This window comes from Salminus brasiliensis, chromosome 20 (genome assembly GCF_030463535.1).
Source record: "Salminus brasiliensis chromosome 20, fSalBra1.hap2, whole genome shotgun sequence".
In the NCBI taxonomy this organism is placed as follows: Eukaryota; Metazoa; Chordata; class Actinopteri; order Characiformes; family Bryconidae; genus Salminus; species Salminus brasiliensis.
This window is the reverse complement of record NC_132897.1, coordinates 31,426,067-31,446,270: the sequence shown is the minus strand read 5'-3', so window position 1 is coordinate 31,446,270 and position 20,204 is coordinate 31,426,067. Positions and strand designations below refer to the sequence as shown.

The 20,204-nt window shown below is 43.4% G+C and overlaps 3 protein-coding genes across 4 annotated transcripts in view; all 3 read right to left on the bottom strand.

Moving 5' to 3' along the window:
- The window catches only part of trpm6 (transient receptor potential cation channel, subfamily M, member 6), a 30,823-nt gene extending 25,681 nt beyond the window's left edge, over positions 1 to 5,142 (bottom strand). Inside the window, exons 1-6 of the mRNA XM_072664659.1 lie at positions 5,092 to 5,142; positions 2,615 to 2,694; positions 2,467 to 2,505; positions 2,146 to 2,323; positions 1,761 to 1,974; positions 766 to 890 (exon numbers count right to left, since the gene is read on the bottom strand). Of these exons, the coding sequence (XP_072520760.1) occupies positions 766 to 890; positions 1,761 to 1,974; positions 2,146 to 2,323; positions 2,467 to 2,505; positions 2,615 to 2,694; positions 5,092 to 5,142 (687 nt within the window). The remainder of the gene's footprint in view (positions 1 to 765; positions 891 to 1,760; positions 1,975 to 2,145; positions 2,324 to 2,466; positions 2,506 to 2,614; positions 2,695 to 5,091) is intronic.
- Positions 5,143 to 8,855: 3,713 nt separating this feature from the next.
- LOC140542030 (uncharacterized) lies at positions 8,856 to 11,173 on the bottom strand. Of its 2 annotated transcripts, none has more exons than XM_072664851.1 (2): positions 10,751 to 11,173; positions 8,856 to 10,391 (listed from the first exon to the last, which is right to left on the bottom strand). In XM_072664851.1, exons 1-2 carry the CDS (start codon positions 11,156 to 11,158, stop codon positions 10,224 to 10,226), a joined length of 576 nt encoding a protein of 191 aa, XP_072520952.1. In that variant the 5' UTR covers positions 11,159 to 11,173; the 3' UTR covers positions 8,856 to 10,223. The 2 variants fall into 2 exon arrangements, with proteins under 2 accessions (XP_072520952.1, XP_072520953.1); XM_072664852.1 differs by having other exon boundaries at positions 10,757 to 11,173.
- A 959-nt stretch (positions 11,174 to 12,132) lies between these two features.
- carnmt1 (carnosine N-methyltransferase 1) lies at positions 12,133 to 19,926 on the bottom strand. Its single transcript, XM_072665121.1, has 8 exons — positions 19,689 to 19,926; positions 18,176 to 18,371; positions 17,455 to 17,621; positions 16,903 to 17,043; positions 16,409 to 16,587; positions 15,055 to 15,168; positions 14,802 to 14,905; positions 12,133 to 14,633 (listed from the first exon to the last, which is right to left on the bottom strand). The coding sequence occupies exons 1-8, from the start codon at positions 19,823 to 19,825 to the stop codon at positions 14,451 to 14,453; spliced, it is 1,221 nt and encodes a 406-aa protein (XP_072521222.1). The 5' UTR covers positions 19,826 to 19,926; the 3' UTR covers positions 12,133 to 14,450.
- Between the last annotated feature and the right edge of the window lie 278 nt (positions 19,927 to 20,204).

Here is a 20,204-nt window from a genome sequence, read left to right as displayed (position 1 = left end):
TGGTCAGATGAGGAAAAAAATAAAAAGTAGTATGACACAAAAATAACACTGTCCATTTCTCTACAAACACCATCTAAAAAAATGAAGCATGGTGGTGGTAGCATCGTGTTGTGAGGATGTTGTTCCTCAGTGGAAACTGGGCATCTTGTTCAAATTGAAGGACAGATAGATGGCGTAAAGTAAAAAGAGATGCTGCAAGACAACTTGCTGTCTGCTTAACTGAAACTTGGGAGATCCCAAAGTACAAAAAAACAATCAGTGTAGCTGTAATACCATTTAGGTAGGACTTTGAATACTTTTGCAGGGTACTTTATAAATGTAGGCTACTGTATGAAGACTGTGAAAGTGGTTAGGGTTAGGATTAGACCCTAGTCTAATTCACTGCCCCTATGGTCAGAGGGTTGCATGTTTGAATCTCTCTTTGCCATCAGTAAGCCAGAGCACAATTGGCAGTGCTCGCTCTGGGTGTGTACATGGCGCTCTCCCCTCTCATAACATTTAAAAACGATGCTGGCCGGCACAGGCATCTGTAACCGGTATGGTGGTGCTACTGTCAGGTGTCCATATACTTTTGACAGTAGATCGGCTGGCCAGCGATAGCAGTTCCTCCTCTGCATGTATCAAGAGAGACATGTGTCAAGTCCTCACCCTACTAGTGTCGTGGAAGGGGGAGTTATGGACGGGTGGGTTAATTGGCAGTCAGCAAATTGGGAGAAAAAAGGGTAATAAAACAATATTGATAATTAAACAAAAAAAAAAACTCACATCTCGTCCTATGAGGTCACTGTGGTTCTCGATGAAGCCCCATGGTGTGATTCCAATGATATTCCTCTTCCTCCGCTCGTGGGTACCATAGACTTTAACACCATCTCCAACGTACATAGAGACTCCTTTATAAAGGGAGACATGCAAATAACCAAAACTGACAGCTTATACACTATTCATACCAGTTCAGTACTAACCATGCAGTGTTTCTGCCTAAGGTTTTTAGTTAACTCGTGGCATAGTTTTCAGGATATCACCCTCAAACCACTGCAGTGGAATGGGGTGCTTGTTTACAGCTTTTGAGTAGCTGTATGGTCTTAACAAAGCAATCAAACATTTTCAGCATGATTTGTTTTTCCTCCCATAGGACATTAGTAATACCCTAGTAACCACCTGGGATATTACAGCAGTGGCATTTAAAAATTACATTACGAGTAAACAGCTCTGCTAGCTTTGCTATTGTCTCATAGTCTTCTAGAGCAGTCTGTGGTTGCTAATTGTTCATCATGCTTAAAATGTTGAAACTAAGTTACTGTAACAGGGTGTTAAACTAACCCCACCGTGCGGGGGCTGTATTTTAACCTGGCTAGATTTCATTGCTTCAAAATTGTGCTGCATTTACTGTGAAAAGTATTTGGACACCTGACATCCCACACCAAAACTGTGGAGTTGCCCCCCTCCCCCTCCCATTTATAGCTATAACAGCCTCTAATCATCTGGGAATGCTTTCCACAAGATGTTGGGAGTGTGTCTATGGGAATTTGTATCCGTTCAGTCAAAAGAACATTTGTGATACCATATACTGATGTCTGACGAGAAGGCCTGGCTCGCGATCAGCATTCCAATTCATCCCAAAGGTATTCCGTGGGGTTGAGGTCAGGGCTCTGTGAAGACTACTAAACTTCCTCCACACTGCTACCCAGCTAAATTTGTAACTGATAACGAACAGCAGCGCACCAAAGATACATAATCACTTGACATGATAATGCACACACCTGTATTGAAGCCATCCGTGAAGATCCAGGCGCCTGTAGTCTCCGCAGCTCTGATGAGGCCCTTGCTGAAGGCCTGGCCAACTCTTGGGGGTAGGGGGAAGTTTTCTGTCCCTCCATGCACTGATATGACCAGCTTGGGCTGAACCATGTTCCACTCTCTCAGCATCAAACACAGCAGCTGCTCCGGCTTTGCGTCACAGGACAGGCGTACATACTGCGGGTAAAACAACAGTAACATCAAATGCAGTGCTAGCTAAGGCTAGCTGAGTGTAGCCTGTATTCGGACACTGGAAGGCTCCAGTAGACTTCCCAAAGCCTTCCACATAATAGAAAGAGACCATATACACATAAACACGTCACTCATCCCTATTCTCAGGACACACACCTTGGCACGACAGGACCGCTTGGTGCTGTCCTGGAAGTCAATGGAGCCGAAAGCGTCGGTTGGGCTGACTCTGGTGTGCCGAGCCACGGACCACAGCTCCTCACCGGATGAGGAAGGCAGCACCGGGGAGGCCGAGTCCAGCTCTGCATGCTCCCCTATTAGCCTCCCACAGCAACATCTGAGAGAAAGAGAGAGAGAGAGTAGTAGATGCATCTGTACATCTGTACACATCTGCTCATCCAACATCCTGAACTCTCGAACACCTCTGAACACTAAACACAACCCTTGTCACTAAACACAATTTAAGACAGAACTTCATACCTGACTAAGTTCTGGCAGACGTGGCAAACGGGAGAACACCTGAAAAACATGGGGAAAAATCTCAATTATTAAAAATCGTATTATTTAAAAACACTATCAGACGTTCTGAAATAAGGACCTCATTCTGGCAATAAGCGTTCAAACTCACCTGTGATGATCCCGCGATGCCGGCAAAAACTTCACACACTCCCTTTTGTAAAAGGTGGTCTGGATCCACGACTTTCCAGGCTGGAATCAGAAAGAAGAAGATTAGCATCTCTTGCTCCTGGGCTCCCCCTACAGTCGGGAATTTGTGTCCGGAGAATCAGGTCCGGACATAATGTTTTAAGAATATTAGCAAATGCACAAACTAACAAATGGTAAACATGTAAACAGATCATGATTATTATCTAGAAATCTCTTTGGTTAAAGGGCTTATTATTACACTATGCCAAGCCTGTTAGCATCAGGCAGAAAATACATAATATGTTCACAGCTGATTTCAGTTCATTCGCGCCATCACTGTAACATGTCCTCAAACTGCTGATGTCCTGAACTGTAGTAAAAAAAAAGCATTTTACATGTAAAATATGTAGTTATGGAACATAAAAAGCCTATAAATGTTTTTAAAGATGCCTTTGAAAACATGTACATGTCTGCACTTTGCAAATATGGCTTCAGATCAACAAATAATAGAATCATATACCTCGCCATCTAGCACTGTGCTATCTGCATGCTTAAACCATTACACACTCACCTCAAGCCAGAGTTGTTGAGTAATCTGTAATAGACATGTTTATGTGCCTTTGGACACTGTGTGACAAATGTACAAAGCCAGAAATTCGTTCGTGCTCCTGTATAAAGATTAGCATCCATGTGTGTGCACCCGTGCAGAGAAAGCCCATCACGTATTGCTTTCTCTAAACACTGTAAAACAGTTGTGAGGAGCATGGTGTAATCATTACAGTCTCTGGTCTCCAAACTAAAGTCTTTACAAAAGTTGCTTAAACTGGTAAATAACTGGGTTGAGTTGGCCTAAAATGAGCAATTTCGCAAACTAACAAATGGTTAACTATTATGGACAAATAAAAATGAGGTTCTTTTTTATGAGATATTCTTTAAAAATGTATAATCATCTCAAATATGTAAATGAAATGATTATTATCTAGGAAACCCTTGGGCTACAGGTCTTACACCCTATGCTAAGCCTGTTAGCATCAGGCAGAAAACACATAATATGTTCACAGCTGATTTCAGTTCATTTGCACCATTACTGCTGCACATCATTGATGTCCTGTACTGTAGTAAAAACATATTAAATGTAAAATATGGGTAATTATGGAACACAAATAGTTCATTATCGTTTTACTTAGGTATCCATTTGGAAACACCAGCAAAAAACACCAACAAAAAACACCAGGAAGTATCTAAGAACCCATCTGAGTACATGTTTGAGTCATATTTAGATGTCAGATGATCCTTTCCTTTCAAAGCCTGCCGGACGGGCCCTGAACGTCACTATTTTGACAAGTCAGCTGTTTCTCTGAATTCAGCATGTTTCCCAGGACAACTAGAAGTCTAGAAAGACCCCTGCACCGTACTCAAAATTATGACTGTTTGGTCAGTAAAAATAACGACCAGAGAGTTATGTCGTTGAAATAATGATATATTTAATTGGTGGCTTCAGGAAAACACACAAAAAATATTGGCCCTTTTCTTGCTTTGTCAAAATACTGCCTTATTGTCTTAGTTGTACTGATAGTTTTATAAATAATCACTTATTTCACTTATTAGTTTTGTCTGTTATTTTAAAAACATAAGTGAAATATAATTTCCTCAAGATTTTGAATGTTTTATTAAAACTATTCCTTATTAAACCCTACATGGGGTCTAGGAATATTCCGTTGCTACGTCTGTTAGCTTACATCACTGAGGGTTCACGTCTCTGACCGCAAGCTGACCCTACTGCAAATAGTGAGGACAGCTGAGAATCACCGGGGTCTCTCTCCCCTCCATCACAGACATTTACACCACGCGCTGCAACCCCACCCACCCCAGCATCCGAGCCATCACTGCCTGACTCTGGAACAGCTTCTACCCCCAAGCTATCAGGCTTCTCAACGCATTGATGCAGTACATTCAGTCCTGAGCGCTGTGCCGGCCTTGCACTGTCCTGTCTGTTTACTGTGTCTAATGTCTGCTGTATTTATCATATTTACTGCATCTCAAACAGCTACTACCTCCAAGCTGTCAGACGTCTGTACTGCATTGTTCCTGGATGAACGTCATTTCGCTTCACTGTGTACTCGTACTCAATTGAAATGACCATGAAAGCCTCTTGACTTGACTTGAAAAGGATGTGAAGCACATCCCTTTCCTGGCATTATGAGGTTCCGCCTCCACCCTCCTCCTCCTCCTCCTCCTCCTCAGATCCACTGTTTCTTAGAGGACGAGAGGAACAGAGGAAAGGAGAAGAAAAAATATCCTCTCCAAAAACATACACACATAACCAGAGCCGAAAGTCTAGTTTTCACTGGAACTTTCGGTTCAGGTTTCTTTATTTAACAGCTTCCAAAAGTGGGTCAAAAAAAAAAAAAGCAAGGCTTTCCAAATGGGTTCCATCGTTACAGCCCACACTAGTCTCACCTGGGTCCCATCTAGGTCCTGTATGCCGTGTACAACCCAGATAAAGCCCATGTTTAACCTCTCCCGGTCACGTCACTGACCCTGGTGGGCATCTATATGTGGGGCCAACGTGAAACCCAAAGTCAAAACTTTCTGGTTGCCAGTTGGGCTACTCATACAGGGCCTACATAGTCTTGTTAGCTGGGAGCTCATTAGTTGTATACATTTTCAGAGGCTAAAATTATTAAGAATTTCTGAACTCGTTTTAAAAGTTGTTCCTGCCCCCCTGATGAAAAATCCGGCTTAAGACCTGGCAGCTGGTTTTAGATGGCCTAAGCTGGTCTTTAATGGTTAAGGTGGTTGAAAACTAGCTAGTAAATCGGCCTAACTCTTGGACTAGTTTGATGGACTACTGGTCCAAGCGCCTCGTCCAAGCTGCTCATACCGGTTGACTAGGTTGATAAAGCTGAATGGCCAGTTCGGTCAAGCTTTCATATTGCTGGGTGTGCTAGTCAACCAGTATGATTGTGATATATGTGTTTACTAGCTTGGTCTGGTAGACCAACTAAACCATTTACCAAACTATTTACAACATTTCCAAACACGTGTACAAATGTTACTTTTGTGTCATTACTGAATGGCCTACAATTACGACAGTGCACTCAGTATTCAGCCATAAGTAACTTCTCAATGTAATCAGGCTGTGAGCTCCACCACCTGCGTCTATAAAAATGGCGTGCCATTTAAGGACGGTGCCTTAGCTCTCATCGGTCAACGCTGAGCACTGAGTAAGTGAGCCTGGAACTTCATTAGGCATCAGTTCCTGACTAAAACTGAGCTGCGGTTGATTGTATCGAACGTCAACAACGACAAGGACATCTTTTGAGACACATTTACACATATTTCTGTACATATTTCTGAAGAAAACACGTAAAACCTCATGGAAATAAAACAATATGCTAAAAGAAAATCAGACGTGCTCTCACCTCCATCTTGACCGGTACCGCGCGCGCGCGTGTGTGTGTGTGTGTGTGTGTGTGTTTGTGTGTGGGTGTGTGTGTGTGTGTGTGTGTGTGTGTGCACTTTCCGAGCCTCGCCACGACTCCTCAGCAGCTCGCTCGCGCACCGGTGTTGTGATCCCACACGCACAGCCTAGAGGTCTGCCTTACTTTGGAGATACGTGGTGTCTGCATGCAAGTGGCTCCCCCCATGGCTCCTAGCAGGGTGTTAAGACGGGTTCACGGGGTCGACTGCCTCGGTCGCGAATGACTAACTGAACGCGCTCAGTCCGTGCACGGTAATTGAGTAGGGGCGAAGGACACGCGCTGGGAAAGACGCGTTACGCACGGAGGTGGGCGATAATGCGTGACTGTAAACACTGTTGGGTCGCTTGCCGTGTTTACGCCACATTTACGGGCTGTTCGGCCGTCGTCAGAAGGAAATTACCTACACGGATCAGCCATAACATTAAGACCACCGATAGGGTGAAGTGAAAAACACTGATTAGCTTTATCTACTGAGACTCCTGTGAAAGGATGGGTTTATTTCTTTATTATTTACGCAGGTGATGTGGGTGTTAAAAGCAGGACAAGAACCAGACTGTGATGTCTAGACGACTGACTGGGGCTGAACATCTCCAAAACACCAGGCAGGTCTTTTTGGCTTGTTCCCAGTAAGCAGCAGTCAGCCTACCAAAAGTGCTCCAAGGAAGGACTACCAGGGACAGGGTCATAAGGTACATAAGGCTCATTGATGTGATCTTTGGAGACCCCACCTCACAACTTACAGGACTGCTACAGGATCTGCTGCTAACGTCTTGGTGCCAGATACCACAGGATGCCTTCAGAGGTCTTGTGGAGTCCATGCCTCGAATGGAGGACCTGCTCAGCATTAGGCCGGCTGTAATTACTGTGGGACTTTCCTCATTTGTCATACTCCAACACCATCATCTCGCTTGCTGGCTGATATGTAGGTCCCACCCCTTCACAGATGGCGCTGTAGATTAAGATCATCAGTGGTACTAATGTTATGGCTGATCGGTGCCCACAAACCTGCCCCCTATATGGTTACGTATTGTCCACCTGCGCTGGCGCTAATCATCAAAAGTTCCAACCCCCTGTGATGCCACAGCCATCCATTCCTGGGAGACCCTGGGAACATAACTAGCCTTTCTCTCATTGGGTGGGTAGGACGGCCCTCCCTCTTCCGCCTTCAGTCAATGTGATGCTAGTTAGCTGACGTAGCAGAATTGGCAGTTAGTGTTCTCCTCAAAGCCTGTTGAAGCACATGCTAGCATCGGATGATAGGGTGGTCCTAGCTACTGGGTGGGAATTGGAAATGACTAAAACTAGGTGCCATTTCGGTGGCTTTCCCACCGCGTTGGACAGCTGGATGCATTTGCGTTATTTCAGGGTTAGATTGCTGACGCTTAAATTTAACGCTAGCCCCTATTCACAGGCCTGTATGGTAAATGAAGGAACACAAGGCCTACAGAAGCACTTCCACTGCACCCATTTCATCTCCCTCACCTGTACTGCTCTTCATCATGTGCACTACAGCCAGTAATGCTCTGAATAATCGGTGTAAAAGTAAAATAGCAAATCTGTCTTACCATTTCAGGCGCAGCAGCAGCTCAGCAGCTAGCATAGCAGGTAGCACAATGTCCAAGGGTGGTTTATCTTTGGCCGTGGCCCACTAAAAACAAAGCTCTCGCTGCCGTGTTCATGTCTTTACCTTTTCCTTGGATCAAAGGTCCTTTGAGATCGAGACTTTCAGTCCATCGGGTCAAAGGTTGATTTCCTTGTGCTCCTTGAAGCTAAAGACGTTCGTAAACTCCACTTAATCAGGTTGATACAGCAATGACTGGTTGACCAAAGTTTTGTTCACGCCAAGAGAAGTGTTTACGTTTGTGAATTGGTGGTTTAAAATGTCCCGGTTGGTTGCTAAGGTATTCGCTAGGACAGTGCTGTGCTACATTACATAGCTAATCGCTAGGATGTTACTGTGTGGTCACTAATGTATCCCATGTGGTTGCTATAATGTTTCAGACATTAGCCAGGTGGTTGCTAAGGTGTTGCCTGGCCGTTGCCGTGGTTTTTTTAAAGCCAAGATGGGCATGCTTGCTAAGGTTTTTTTTTTTTTACAATGGTTGCCATAATACTGAAAGGCCCAGATGGTTGCTGTGGTATGTACCATGCATCTCTGGTAGTTGCCAGGGTGTTGATAGGGTATCTCAAATGGCGGTGAGCATGTAGGTACTACTGTCTGATGTACAAGTGGTCACCAAAAGTTTGTGGACACCTTTTAATTCATGCATTTAGCTACATTAAAGGTGCACTCATTGCTTGGCTAGTCCCTGTAGAGACATATTGCCAATAGATTAGGACTAGTTAGAGCAGATAGGGAGACAAACATGTTGGCACCATGCCTAATGGCAGACATGGGCTAGAGGGGTATAAAGCCTCCCCAGCAACAATGTTTTTTTTGTTTGTTTTAAACTAGTGAGAAACCTCTTATGGTGCTTTGAGGAACATTCAAGGAATCTTTTTATTCTAAAAAGCGAGATTCCACCAGTTTACAATTAAAGAACTCCTAAAAGTGTAAGTTTTAACAGTGTAGGGTATGATTGCTACTGAGTGGCCACTGTTAGAACTGTCCAGTGTGACAATTTGTGGCTAATAATAATGATATTAATAATAATAATAATAATAATAATAGAAAGAGCAGCAAGGTGTATTTGTCAACCACACCAGCAGAGCACTACCTAAAGAAAAAAAAGAGTCACATTTTATTGCTGTGAAACAACTGCACTAAAACACAGAAGTCTGCAATACAACAGCAGCAAATAAACAGAAAAATCGATCCCCCTCCCCAGTGCGAAAGGTCACAGATCACGGTCCACATAATCCCAGCCATTAAGATTAGGCCTAGATCAGCTGTGTTACTATGAGAAATTAGGCAGCCTCTGTGGCACAGCTGTTTTATACCTTGAAAAGATCATCCGAAGCTTTAATAGCTACACTAGTTTACCAAACATGCCGAGATGCACTTGAAACAGCCTGCAGTTCAGCTAAAATACTAGCAGCTAAAGCAACGCTCCCCCCGCAAACCCCAAAACTGTACCAGTTTCAAAAAGCTCTTACACACAGAACATTCCTACATTTGCTTATCTGTGTCAGTAATGGGTGCACCTGAATTCATTAGAAGGGGTGTCCACAAACATTTGGACATACAGTGTACACACAGGGCTCTGAAAGGCGAAAAGGGTCCCAAAGCTTCCCAAAACTTCAGAAGGTTCACTAGTCGTTGCGGATAGTTAAATACACTGTGTCCAAATGTTTGTGGACACCCCTTATAATAAATGTATTAGGCTACTTTAAGGTGCACCCACTGCTGAGACAGCTGAACATGCGCGCGCGCACACACAGCTTGTCTAGTCCCTGCAGAGAAGTACTGCCAACAGACAAGGACTCTATGGAGCAGATAAGCCACATGAACCGATTGGCACCATGCTGCCTAATGCCAGGCGTGGGCTGGAGGGGTATAAAGCCCAGCCCACCAATGAGCTGTGGAGCAGTGGAACTGGCTTCTCTGGAATCTAATACTTTTGGAATGAGTTAGAGAGTTAGGGGTGGGGTAGCGTGGGGTGATGACCATCCAACATCCTGACCTCACCCTTTATTTCAAAAGGCACAAGGAATGAGCAGGTACCCCAATACTTTTGTCTATAGGGCATATTAAATCACAAAGCATAAAAATGTCAACTGTAGTACATGTAGGCACTTGTAACCTATTTTACACCAAACCCCCTCTGACCAACTTATTATAAACACTACTGGTTCTAAAACTCAACTGACCCACACAGAAATTGTACAAATTTGGTGGATTCCCCCCCTATAAAAGAAGGCAATATTCATTGTCACGCCTTTGCAAAAAGTCTCAAACAAAACAGTGTCCTTGTGTTGGTCCTCATTTAAAAGGGGGGGGGGGTCTTGGTTAATTTCCCATCAACATCCATAAGGAGCAAACATTCCCTACAGGCATTCAGTCCATCTGTGCACAGATCAGTGTGTGACTCCTCATCTGAACACACTTCGGACTCTGCACATAATCTACAGGCTCGCACACTGGTGACGCGAGTCTGCAGGGCTGCCTCATGTCTCCATGGCTTCTGCAGAGTCTTTGGTAGCAGTGTCTCCGCCGAGTTGCGGGTCCAACAGGGAAAGGTCTACCTCGGGCAGAGGAGCCCTCCAGAACTGGAATGAGTTAAAGGTGCAAAGACGGTCTTCGCTGCAGTCAACTTCGTCGTCGCTGTGCATCGCCTGCAATGTTTAACAGGGGGACAGATCAGTGTCTAAATATACAACACAGCAATGTCCACTTCTAGCCAATTACCTCTCTGATGCTATTATTGTTATTATTATTAATATGAACAATCTTAAATTGAGCATAGGGTAACGAAAGGGTAGCCTCTGGCGACATCTGGCGTTCAGTCAGTGAATAGCTCCTCTCTCTCCCATATAAACCATGGCCCTCACACAAATCCATTTACAGGTGATAAAACCAAGAGGGTCTCAAAGTCGGTCGTGTAGACCCCCAGTGAACGAACTGGCATCTAACTATTTCATCGTTCAGTCGTAAGGCCAGGTCTATCGTAGGGTAAACACTGCGCCACACTCACACTCGCCTTGTCGAGCCGCTTCTCCTCCTCCTCTCTCGGCCGCTGGGTCTGCAGCTCCGCTCCGCTCTCACCGCCGACCTTTCCAGAAGAGTCCGCGGCGGCGGTCCGGAGGGCACGGTCAGCCGGCGCTTTCTTCGGCTCAGGAAGGCTCTCTAGCGGGTCAGGGCGGCTCGGTCTCTTCCTACAGCGCGACGACGGCTCCTGTAACGATGCGCACTGGAGCACCGGAGGCGTGGAGGCAAGTGGCGACTCTGCGCTGCTGCAAACCGAGCGACAGCGCTTCTTCTCCGGCACGGAGCAGAAAGGCGAGGCGCCCTCGGCTCTCCGCTTCGTCATGCGTGCGAGACGGGTCTCTCGCCCAGCTCCACTCGTACCCTCCGGTAAAAACGGACAAACACCGGCGCACATACTTCTCTTCTTGGGCATCTACCACGCCGCTGTGGTCGCTGGAGAACCGCACTGCAGCGCCTTCGTGTGGCGGGATGACTGAGTCACAACAACACTACGATCGGCGAGGAGGTGTGTGTGCAGGATTTTAAGGAGTCGACTCCAAGAGTCGACTCTACACAATTGTTTCAGTACCAAAAAGCTGACCTGCCACATTAACAAGTAGCATATTATTTACAAAAAAGTTTAACATGTAAGGAAGTCATAATTATGATATAGTAAGTCATAATTAAGTTAGTAAGTTTTAGGTAGTAGGTCCTAATTGAGTAATTATATAGTAAGTCATAATTTAGTTAGTCATAATTGAGGCAGTAAGTCATAATTAAGTTAGTAAGTTATAATTAAGAGGTAGTAACTTAACATTAGTTTCTAAGTCATTTCTTTAACTCATGAGATAGTAAGCTACGTCTCATTATTCAAACTTACAAGTTTGACCTATTCTATACCATCCATAGGACTACCTACTATAGACTACAAGAGTCATTATATATGGAGTCCTGGAGTAATTCTCTCTTATCTGCTCATAAGTGTAGCTGGGTTCTGCAGCAAGACAATGATCCAAAACACAAGAGCAGTGATTCAATAATAACAACTAAATGAAGGGTGTGGAAGGATGTTAAAAGGGCAGTTCTTTCTTGAACATCCTCGAATGTTGGCAATTTGAAGCAAATCTGCAAAAGTCAACAGTCATCACTTCAAAAAAAAAATAAAAAATGCCTACTTCTGGTCCCCGGCCAAACGACCGGCCATTTTTATTAAGATCTAAAAGTGTATGTGACAAATAGTGTATGTGACACACACACACAAAAAAGAGGCGATCTGAAAGACATATTTAGTACAATGGCAAAGAATTTGGTGTTCTACAAAATCAATTCTTATATAGGGAAAGATGTATTCACCATGTAAAATTACACAAGTAAAAAATTAATCAGCGCTTTTGTTTTTGTACTGTAATTTCTTTTTATTAAAAAATAAAGGCAGATTACATTAGACGTTTCACACAAAAGAAAGAATTTCTCCCCTTTATTGTAAAATATGTATTAATAGACCAGTCAATGGTGCACACTATTACACAGTAAGTTTAAAACAACTTCATTAGTGCTGAGATAACTGCGATCATTCACAGAGGACATGAGTGGCAAAGTCACCGGTAAGTTGGATTTGTATTAAAAATCATATCTGATCAATTTATGACTGCTAACATGGAGTAGCTTGAGACAGCGACCTATCAACATAGCATATATCGGTGATAACCCCAAAAGGCAGGAGCACACAGACCAACAGGTGCCCGTTAATGCATCAACATTTGGTTGGTGTGATGAACCACTACAGCCTTGGCATCTGGTCCTTTGTTCAACTGTTAGAAGCATCTAGAACGTTCCTATCAGCTGTGGTCTTTTTGGACCTCCTAAGGAGAGCAGTGTTCAAATTTGGAGATGCACAATGTTTGGTGGGCGAGCTTAAATAATTTAAAACAGCTGAAATTCACCCCAAAATTATAACAGTACGACAAAAGGCTTGATAGGTATTCAATCACATGCTACCCAAATCTTGGCATGGACTACCTAGATGGCCGAGTGTAGGCCGACTGAGGAGGGAGAGGTCACAATTGACATACCATGTAAACTTGTACATGGTATGTCAATAATACTTATGTAAAGCTTTTCATAATAAACAATGCATGTACTCCAGTCCACAGAAAGTCAATGCCCATAGGGGGTCACTCAAGTCCTCCCAAGTCTATATGACAAGCCATTAGAGCAGTTTACAATGTGGCGAAGTACTGCACTAAGCAGGATCTGTCAGTTTAGCTGGGTAAATTATTTAGGGATCGACAGGCTTGAGTATGGTTAACTGAGACAAAATCAGAACTGACTAATAACTACCAGATTTGCTTTAACCATGCCTACTTGCCACCTACCTCAATGCTGCTCTAGTCTTTAATGACTTGCCAGTTTGAATACTAGGAATCCCATCTCTTGATGTACCATAAACCTTGTTTGCTCTGCTTTGCGTTCATCTCATGTGAATCAAGTGTGCAGACGCAGAGAAGAGCTGCATTAGGGCCAAGAAACACCACACAACCATCTGAGCCATGTTCAGAGTTGTGCCCCATCACTGAATAAATGCACGTACTGTGTTGATTATTTTGTTCTATGGTCAATTCGGACCAAATTTGAGCCTTGAGTAAAAAGAACAGGTCAATTTGGTATCTGAAATTGGCTTCTTTACTTTACAACGGAAGACGCTAGGCTAACACTGCTAACAAACACAGGACTTAAACAGCCTCCAGGCTCATCTCAGTAAGTAAAAAGCCCCAAAACATCCCTCACACATCCACATCTTCATTTCTTTTATGCAGACAATTATGAATCAATATGTTTTAGAACAAGGTATGGGTCACCTCCCTCACTCACACACACACTCCCTCACTCACACACAAAACCTCCACAGAGGTGAATGCCAGAGCAATCTAGCTGAGTTACAATTTAAGCGTAAATGTTTAAATAATATGGCCATGCAGTTTTAATTATGTTGATTTTCAATAAATTAAACAAAAGAAATTAAGACGCAGACATTGGACATTGATGACAGTCCAAGACCAGTGGCAGCTAGCAAAGGTAGCCAAGAATCTTCCGTTCCAAACTAAAACACACGCCAGAGATCAAGACGTCTTGGTTGATCAGCTGCCTTTGGTGTAAGGAGATCAAATCAGGCTGATCTGATTTTAATCAAACCACTCCTTTAAACCCGTATGATCAATGTTAAAATACTGCAAATCAAATTGATAAGATGATACACACTATACCGTTACATCCCTACAGCTTTGTTATTTGCTGGGTCGATGTGCGATTTAATAAATGTGGGCCTGAGGCCTCTTTTTCCAGTGCATGGGTTCTCTTCCAGGAGTAGTGTGACTGCTAGTCAGTGGCGATTATTACCAGTCTAGATGTAATCCTCTGTTAGTGCTCAGTTTTGGATACGTGCCTATTTGGATGCACAACGCAGCTCAAGAAATTGGCCTGAGCTCAGGATTCAAAGTGAAGTGTTTGTTGGCTACGTGCCTTTTAAACCGAATTAGGTGTGAAAACAGAAAAGAGCCGTGTGTTAGTGCTCAGAACCGGGACTTAAAAATAAAGTATGTCTTAAAGCTCAACGAATTCAATATTCTAGGTATAAAAATGACTCCATGCCTTTGATGTGAATGTGTCAGAGGCACTGTACTGCACCGCAGGCTTCGGTTCTTCTGAGGTCACGTTGTTGCCGATTCTTCTTTCTGTACAGAGTCGTCCAGCTGGCTGTCTTTAGGGGACAGGGCACCGTTGGAAAGGTGGTCCATGGGTTTACGCACCACAAAAAAGACACAGTCATACAAGTACTTGAGCATGGAGCGGTCGTTCTCTGTGTACGTGGTGAGCACTGACTCTCTCTCCACCTAAATGACAGAAAACACTGTAATCAACGCAGTTTTCAATTCATCTGCTAATAAGACAGACCGTGTCAGATTTCCTGTTCATACAAATTAAGCTAGTTTGATTTTTCCATCAAGCTACTGGTTTAAAGATCAAGAAGCATGTATTTGTAACAGTCAGGGTGGCCTTACCTCCAGCTGAAATCCATATTTCAAAATAACGTCTTTGATGTCTTCATAGCTCAGCTCGATTGATAATTCATTGGCCATGTTTTCAAAATGGTAGAGAAGGGGACCTTAAATACAATGCAGGGATAGAAATATGTATTAAACACTACATTCTGCAGCAAATTAATTAAGCACTACTGTCTTACTGGCACTGTGGGGAAGAAAACCCAACCAACCAACCCAAAGCCAACAAGGACAAAGCAGAAATTTGACTCACCCAAATTAATCCAAACTCCACCAGGTTTGAGAATATTCCAGATGGTCTCTATGTAGTCGATGACGTTATGGGCGGTGTCGATAAAGAAGCAGGTGGCAACGCAATCCCAGGTATCTATGGAAGAGTGTAAAGGAACAGTTCAGCAATAAACGTAAATTACATGATGCTTTACTTGCTTCAGATGCAGTCGTTCAGCCAAGTCATGTAGTTTAGAACAGGACATAATAGGCTTAAGGTTGCTAAAAACACACCTTTTTAATCCAGTAAAATTGGTTTGTTTTCACCCTTCGTTTGGGCACTCAGATTTAGACCAAAGCAGCCACACAGAGACCCTTAAGAAGTGGTGTTCTCGGCTCAGTCCCAAACGAACTCTGGATTGGTTCATTTGTGGCGAGAACAAGATCTGACCTTAAGCCTGGTATACTGCTCCATGTTAAACTGCACAGAAATCTGCACTAGTTCTAGGAACTTATTCTTGTATTTACTTTGCCAGTGCTCCCACACCAGGCAGGTCTGATCAATCAGCAGAGAGAACATGCTCACATGGTGTGTCGTAGCGCAGTATGTAACCAAAATTTTGAAATTCTTTCCTATTTCCTGTGAAAACATAACTTTACTCATGTGAACAAATCGTTTGGTGCTTGAAACAGTTTACCAGTTAGTCTTAGCTTTACTAAAGCAGTGGGATGTCTAAATAAAATAATATATAAATGGCGAGAGGCAGAAAAGAAGGTTCCATTGGTCAGTTTCGCTTAAAACTATATAAATATTTGACACGTCAGAACATGTCTAGACTTCAGAGGGTTAAGCTGCAAAATCTAGTAGAAAGCCTTCGTCCCTGGACAGCAGAGACAGTTACTCCAACAAAAGCAGGACCAACTCTTTTAATATGTTTGATTTCAGAACAAATGAGTGAGTGTCCAAATATTTTTTTTCCATATAATGTATCTTCACCAGGTCTCCCTCAAAAACAAAAAAAAGAGAACTATAGCTTTAATAAACCATTGAATATATAAAATATAAAAATTTAAATGCATGAAATTAGAAATGGACACCTGTCAAGACTAGTTTTAGACTAAAATCTAGATGAATATTTATTTTTCAGTTAATGATATTATGCAAAGCTTACATAGTTAGTAAATCACAAAAATCAATGGCAGCATTCAAGATGAGCATGTGGAAATCTATTGCTGTTGCAGTGTGATCTGCTTTGTCCAGCAGGGGGCACCATCACCAAGGAAACCCAACTACAAGTACAAACACACCCTAAGACTAAAAACTCAGCCTAGATTAGTTGGATAGAGCAGCAGTTTCGGAGCAGCAACACCAGCGTAAATAAAACATCTCGACTCACCTGGATCAGTGTACACTTCCAGAAAGTCTCCAGCTGTCATGGAGAAGTTGGAGTCTGGTGGCAGACTCTGGGGGTTGACGTCTGGGAAGGAGACAGGCCTCGTCTGATCAGCAGACAGTTTGTTATTGCTGAACTGGTGAATCCAGGGATACAAGGTCAGCGCATTCTCCTTTTCACACCTAACAATATAGCAGACGGTTCTTAACAGATTCAACTTCAATCTCCAGAGATAAACATCAGACATGTCGCTTATTTCAATACTTCGTATGTTAGAGCACTGTCCCAGCTTTCAGCATACCTGACATATGCCAGTAAGTACACAGATTACCTGGTACAGGCGTACTGGGAGCTAGGATAGTGCATGTATACAGGATGCCTGGTGGGCCCAAGAGACTGGGTTTAAAGATATAGGGAGGTTAAAGAACACTATCATGTGGCTACTTTAGGCCATGTTCTTCTAAAGGGCTAAAACACCACTATGTGAAGCCCAGTACCTGTTAAGAACGAAGTTGGAGGAGAAAAGCATGAAGAAGCTCCACTCATTTCCCTGGCAGGAGTAACCCAGACGGGCGATTTCCCACGCCAGCCTGCCAAGACCGGCCCCAGGTACCAGGACGTTGACCTCAGAGACGTCGCTGTAGAGGAGATTATTTAATATTAATAATAACAATGTTTTCGGCAACACTTGAATGTGTCTGCTGAAGATGCTTCGTAGATGCTCCACTAAGATTCAATCAAATGTCTATTACATGTAACTGAACTGTAAGATGAATGTAAATGAATGTCTATTGAATGTAACCCTACAGAGTTTAGGTTTATATTTACAAAAATGAGAACGGTGACAGTCTAAGTGTTTGTTAGCAACATTAGCCTAGCATCTCTTGCTAAAGAATCAAGTTTCAGATATCAAACATTCAAGTGTCTTGGCCTTTTGACATCTTTTTGCATCTGGGGTCAGCGATCAATCATAATTACATATATATACATAAATACATAATAAACATCTAATATTCAAAGAGTTAAAAAGAGAAAAAAGTCCTACTTACCACAGGTCAGGTGGGAACTGTCTCTTTATCTCCTCTATGAGAGGACTGTAGCAGGAGTCCCGCTCAGCTTTGCCTGCCTCACTCCAGTCACGTACAAACTGCTTAATGGTAGATTTCAGCTTGTCCATGTCGAACGTTGAAGACGGTCCAACTTTCCTAGCACCATCCTTGGAGCAGCAGAAAGAAGGCAAATATTGGGACATTTCAATTCAGTTGATTTTTCACAAGAGAGAGAGAGAATCTACTGAAGTGACCAACTACACCATCTTATGCATAGGCCTTGTTGCTACTTCATTAAAACATGGTCTGATTATAGTCTTCGTCGAGCTAAGCTTAGCCTGATTAATAAATGAGGGGCTGAAATTTTCAAGACACGTTCAGACGTGTAAACCCTTAAAATGCCAACAGCGTATTTGTCCAACTATGTTTAAATGTACATTAACAGCCCACTTGCCTTACATAGTTGGTTTTGGGACAGTCAGAAGCATATGTGAAAACAACAGATACTCTATTTTGGATAAAGGTATTGAGACACCTGCTCACTCATTGTTTTTTTCTGAAATCAAGGGGATTCAAAAAATAGCTTATCCTGCTTTTGTTGGAGTAACCGTCTCTACCGTCCAAGGAAGAAAGCTTTCTACTTGATTTCGGAGGATTGCAGTAAGGAAACTCCCCATGCCTTTGTGGTTTATACCCAACATCACACTGTAGTTTCACCTACTTCCTCTCCGTACTCAATGTTCTCAAACATGTGGAGGCAGTTGTGCACTATGGCCTGCAGCACTTCGTAGTTCTGGTCTACACAGCGGCGGATCTTGGCCAGGTTGGGAAGGAAGCCGGACAGGAGCTGCTGGTGCTTTTGAGGAAGGCTGCGGAACTGCCGCTCGGCCCGGTTCACACGTTCCTTTACGTGGGTCCTGTTCAGAGAGTAAGGAGCGGCAAGTGAGTGGGCAGAATTACAGCAGCAGGGTGGAGCAACATATCTGCTCTGAAAGCTACAGTCATTCTATCAATGTAATGTGGAAAACGTGATCTCGGATTCTGAGCATGGCATAGTGGCATGGTTAGTGATTGCCAGAGCTGACTGACAGACTGACCTGAGCTGACAACAAGCCTACAGTAACTCAGATTACCACTCTGTACAGCTGTGGTGAGCAGGAAAGCATCTCAGAACCCACAACACATCCAACCTTCAGGCAGGTGGGCGACAACAGCAGAAGACTACATCAGGTTCCACTACTGTCAGCCAAGAACAGAAAGAGGAGGCTGCAGTGAGCACAGGCTCACCAACACTGGACGGTTGAAGACTAGAAAAACATAGCCTGGTCTGATGAATCTCAATTTCTGAGGCACACGGATGAAGTCTGGTCAGAATTGAGACTTGGTGACCGAATGAGTCAACAGTCCAAGGTGGTGGAGGTGTTCAGCTACTGAACTCCAGAGTGGGATTATCTTTAGATTATGCTATGATCCATGTTCTGCGATTCTACACGGGATCGCTCTCTGTAATGATCACATTTCATAGTGTTTATGCACAAAAAAAAAAAAGATATCCAACAAATATGAGAAATCTCAGATATTGGCATCGGCCCAAATTGATGCCCCCTTGAACTGAGCACACTGCACTGTAACGAACAGTGACCAGTACACTCAAACACTACAAAACTGCAGCAGAAAAACATGGGAAAATGACCTTTATGCACCTAGCTAGTTAAAACTGACCACCTTAAAACTGTCTGTCACCTAATAGACGTTTAACGTTAGCTAGCTAGCTAGGCTAGCACTTACTACAAAAACAAAAATACACCCCAAAACCACACGTCCAAACCCTAAAATAGAGGGTAAAACAGCAGTAACTACTGTGTTTTCTATCTTAACACAATCTACAATGACAAACGTCATGTTTTTTTTTTTTAATTGCTGAGAAAAGCTATTAGCTAGCTAGCAAGTGCTTGCTAGCTAACTTGGCTAGCTTGAGCTAGTTAACGCTTGTCGCTAAGCTAAAAGCCAGTTTGGTATAAAAATAAAAGCCCGTAAAATTTTTAAAACAGGTAGCTAGTGCTAGCTAAATGTTTTAAAATAAGCCGATGTTTTAACTAAACTAGGTCCTGACTAGTCTGTATACCGGGCTGCTTTGGCTGTGTATGTCTAGCCTGCTAACGTTAACGGTAGCTAACCCGCCAGCGCAGGGGTTCGGTAGCGGTGGTCAGTCAGCCGGGTCTGCTCGGGTCTACCTGTAGTATCTAAACGCATCGATGATCTTCCAGAAGTGCTGCCTTTCCAGTCTAGCCTCTTCCTCCGGGGAGCATTTCGTCCTTCTGCGGTAAAGATAAGGCTCCTGCTGGCCTGTGTCTGGAGCTGTGTCGCCCATGCCGTCGGCTCTGACACCCAAAGCCAGACCGAGCCTTCAGTCGGCTTCTTATCCTGGCTTCCTAGTCCAATGCTCCGGTCCACCTTAAAAGTAGCGCAGGTTCGTTCGTACTCAGACGGCGTCCGACGCTCAACTGCTCAGCTGCACTTAACTGATTTAAGGTGGAACAATAAGAAGGGGAATTGAACTTGGAAATAGAAAATCAAATTCATATGATAAAATACACCCATATGAAGGGAAAATTGAAGGCAACCGTGCAAATGATCATTTAAAAAAGTTAATTATTTAAATATTTTAATAATCATGAATTATGTATTTATAAGTCATCTTGAATGCCATCCCATAAAGATCTTGGTTGACTTATGAGGATTCACAACTC

Coding starts and splice junctions, on each gene's coding strand:
- LOC140542030 (XM_072664851.1), bottom strand. CDS start 11,158: ATGTGCGCCGGTGTTTGTCCGTTTTTACCGGAGGGTACGAGTGGAGCT. Junction 10,392..10,750: donor AGCGGCTCGACAAGGCGAGT/GTGAGTGTGGCG, acceptor TAAACATTGCAG/GCGATGCACAGCGACGACGA.
- carnmt1 (XM_072665121.1), bottom strand. CDS start 19,825: ATGGGCGACACAGCTCCAGACACAGGCCAGCAGGAGCCTTATCTTTAC. Junction 17,044..17,454: donor CAGTTCCCACCTGACCTGTG/GTAAGTAGGACT, acceptor TCTCCTCTACAG/CGACGTCTCTGAGGTCAACG. Junction 16,588..16,902: donor TCCAACTTCGTTCTTAACAG/GTACTGGGCTTC, acceptor CTATATTGTTAG/GTGTGAAAAGGAGAATGCGC.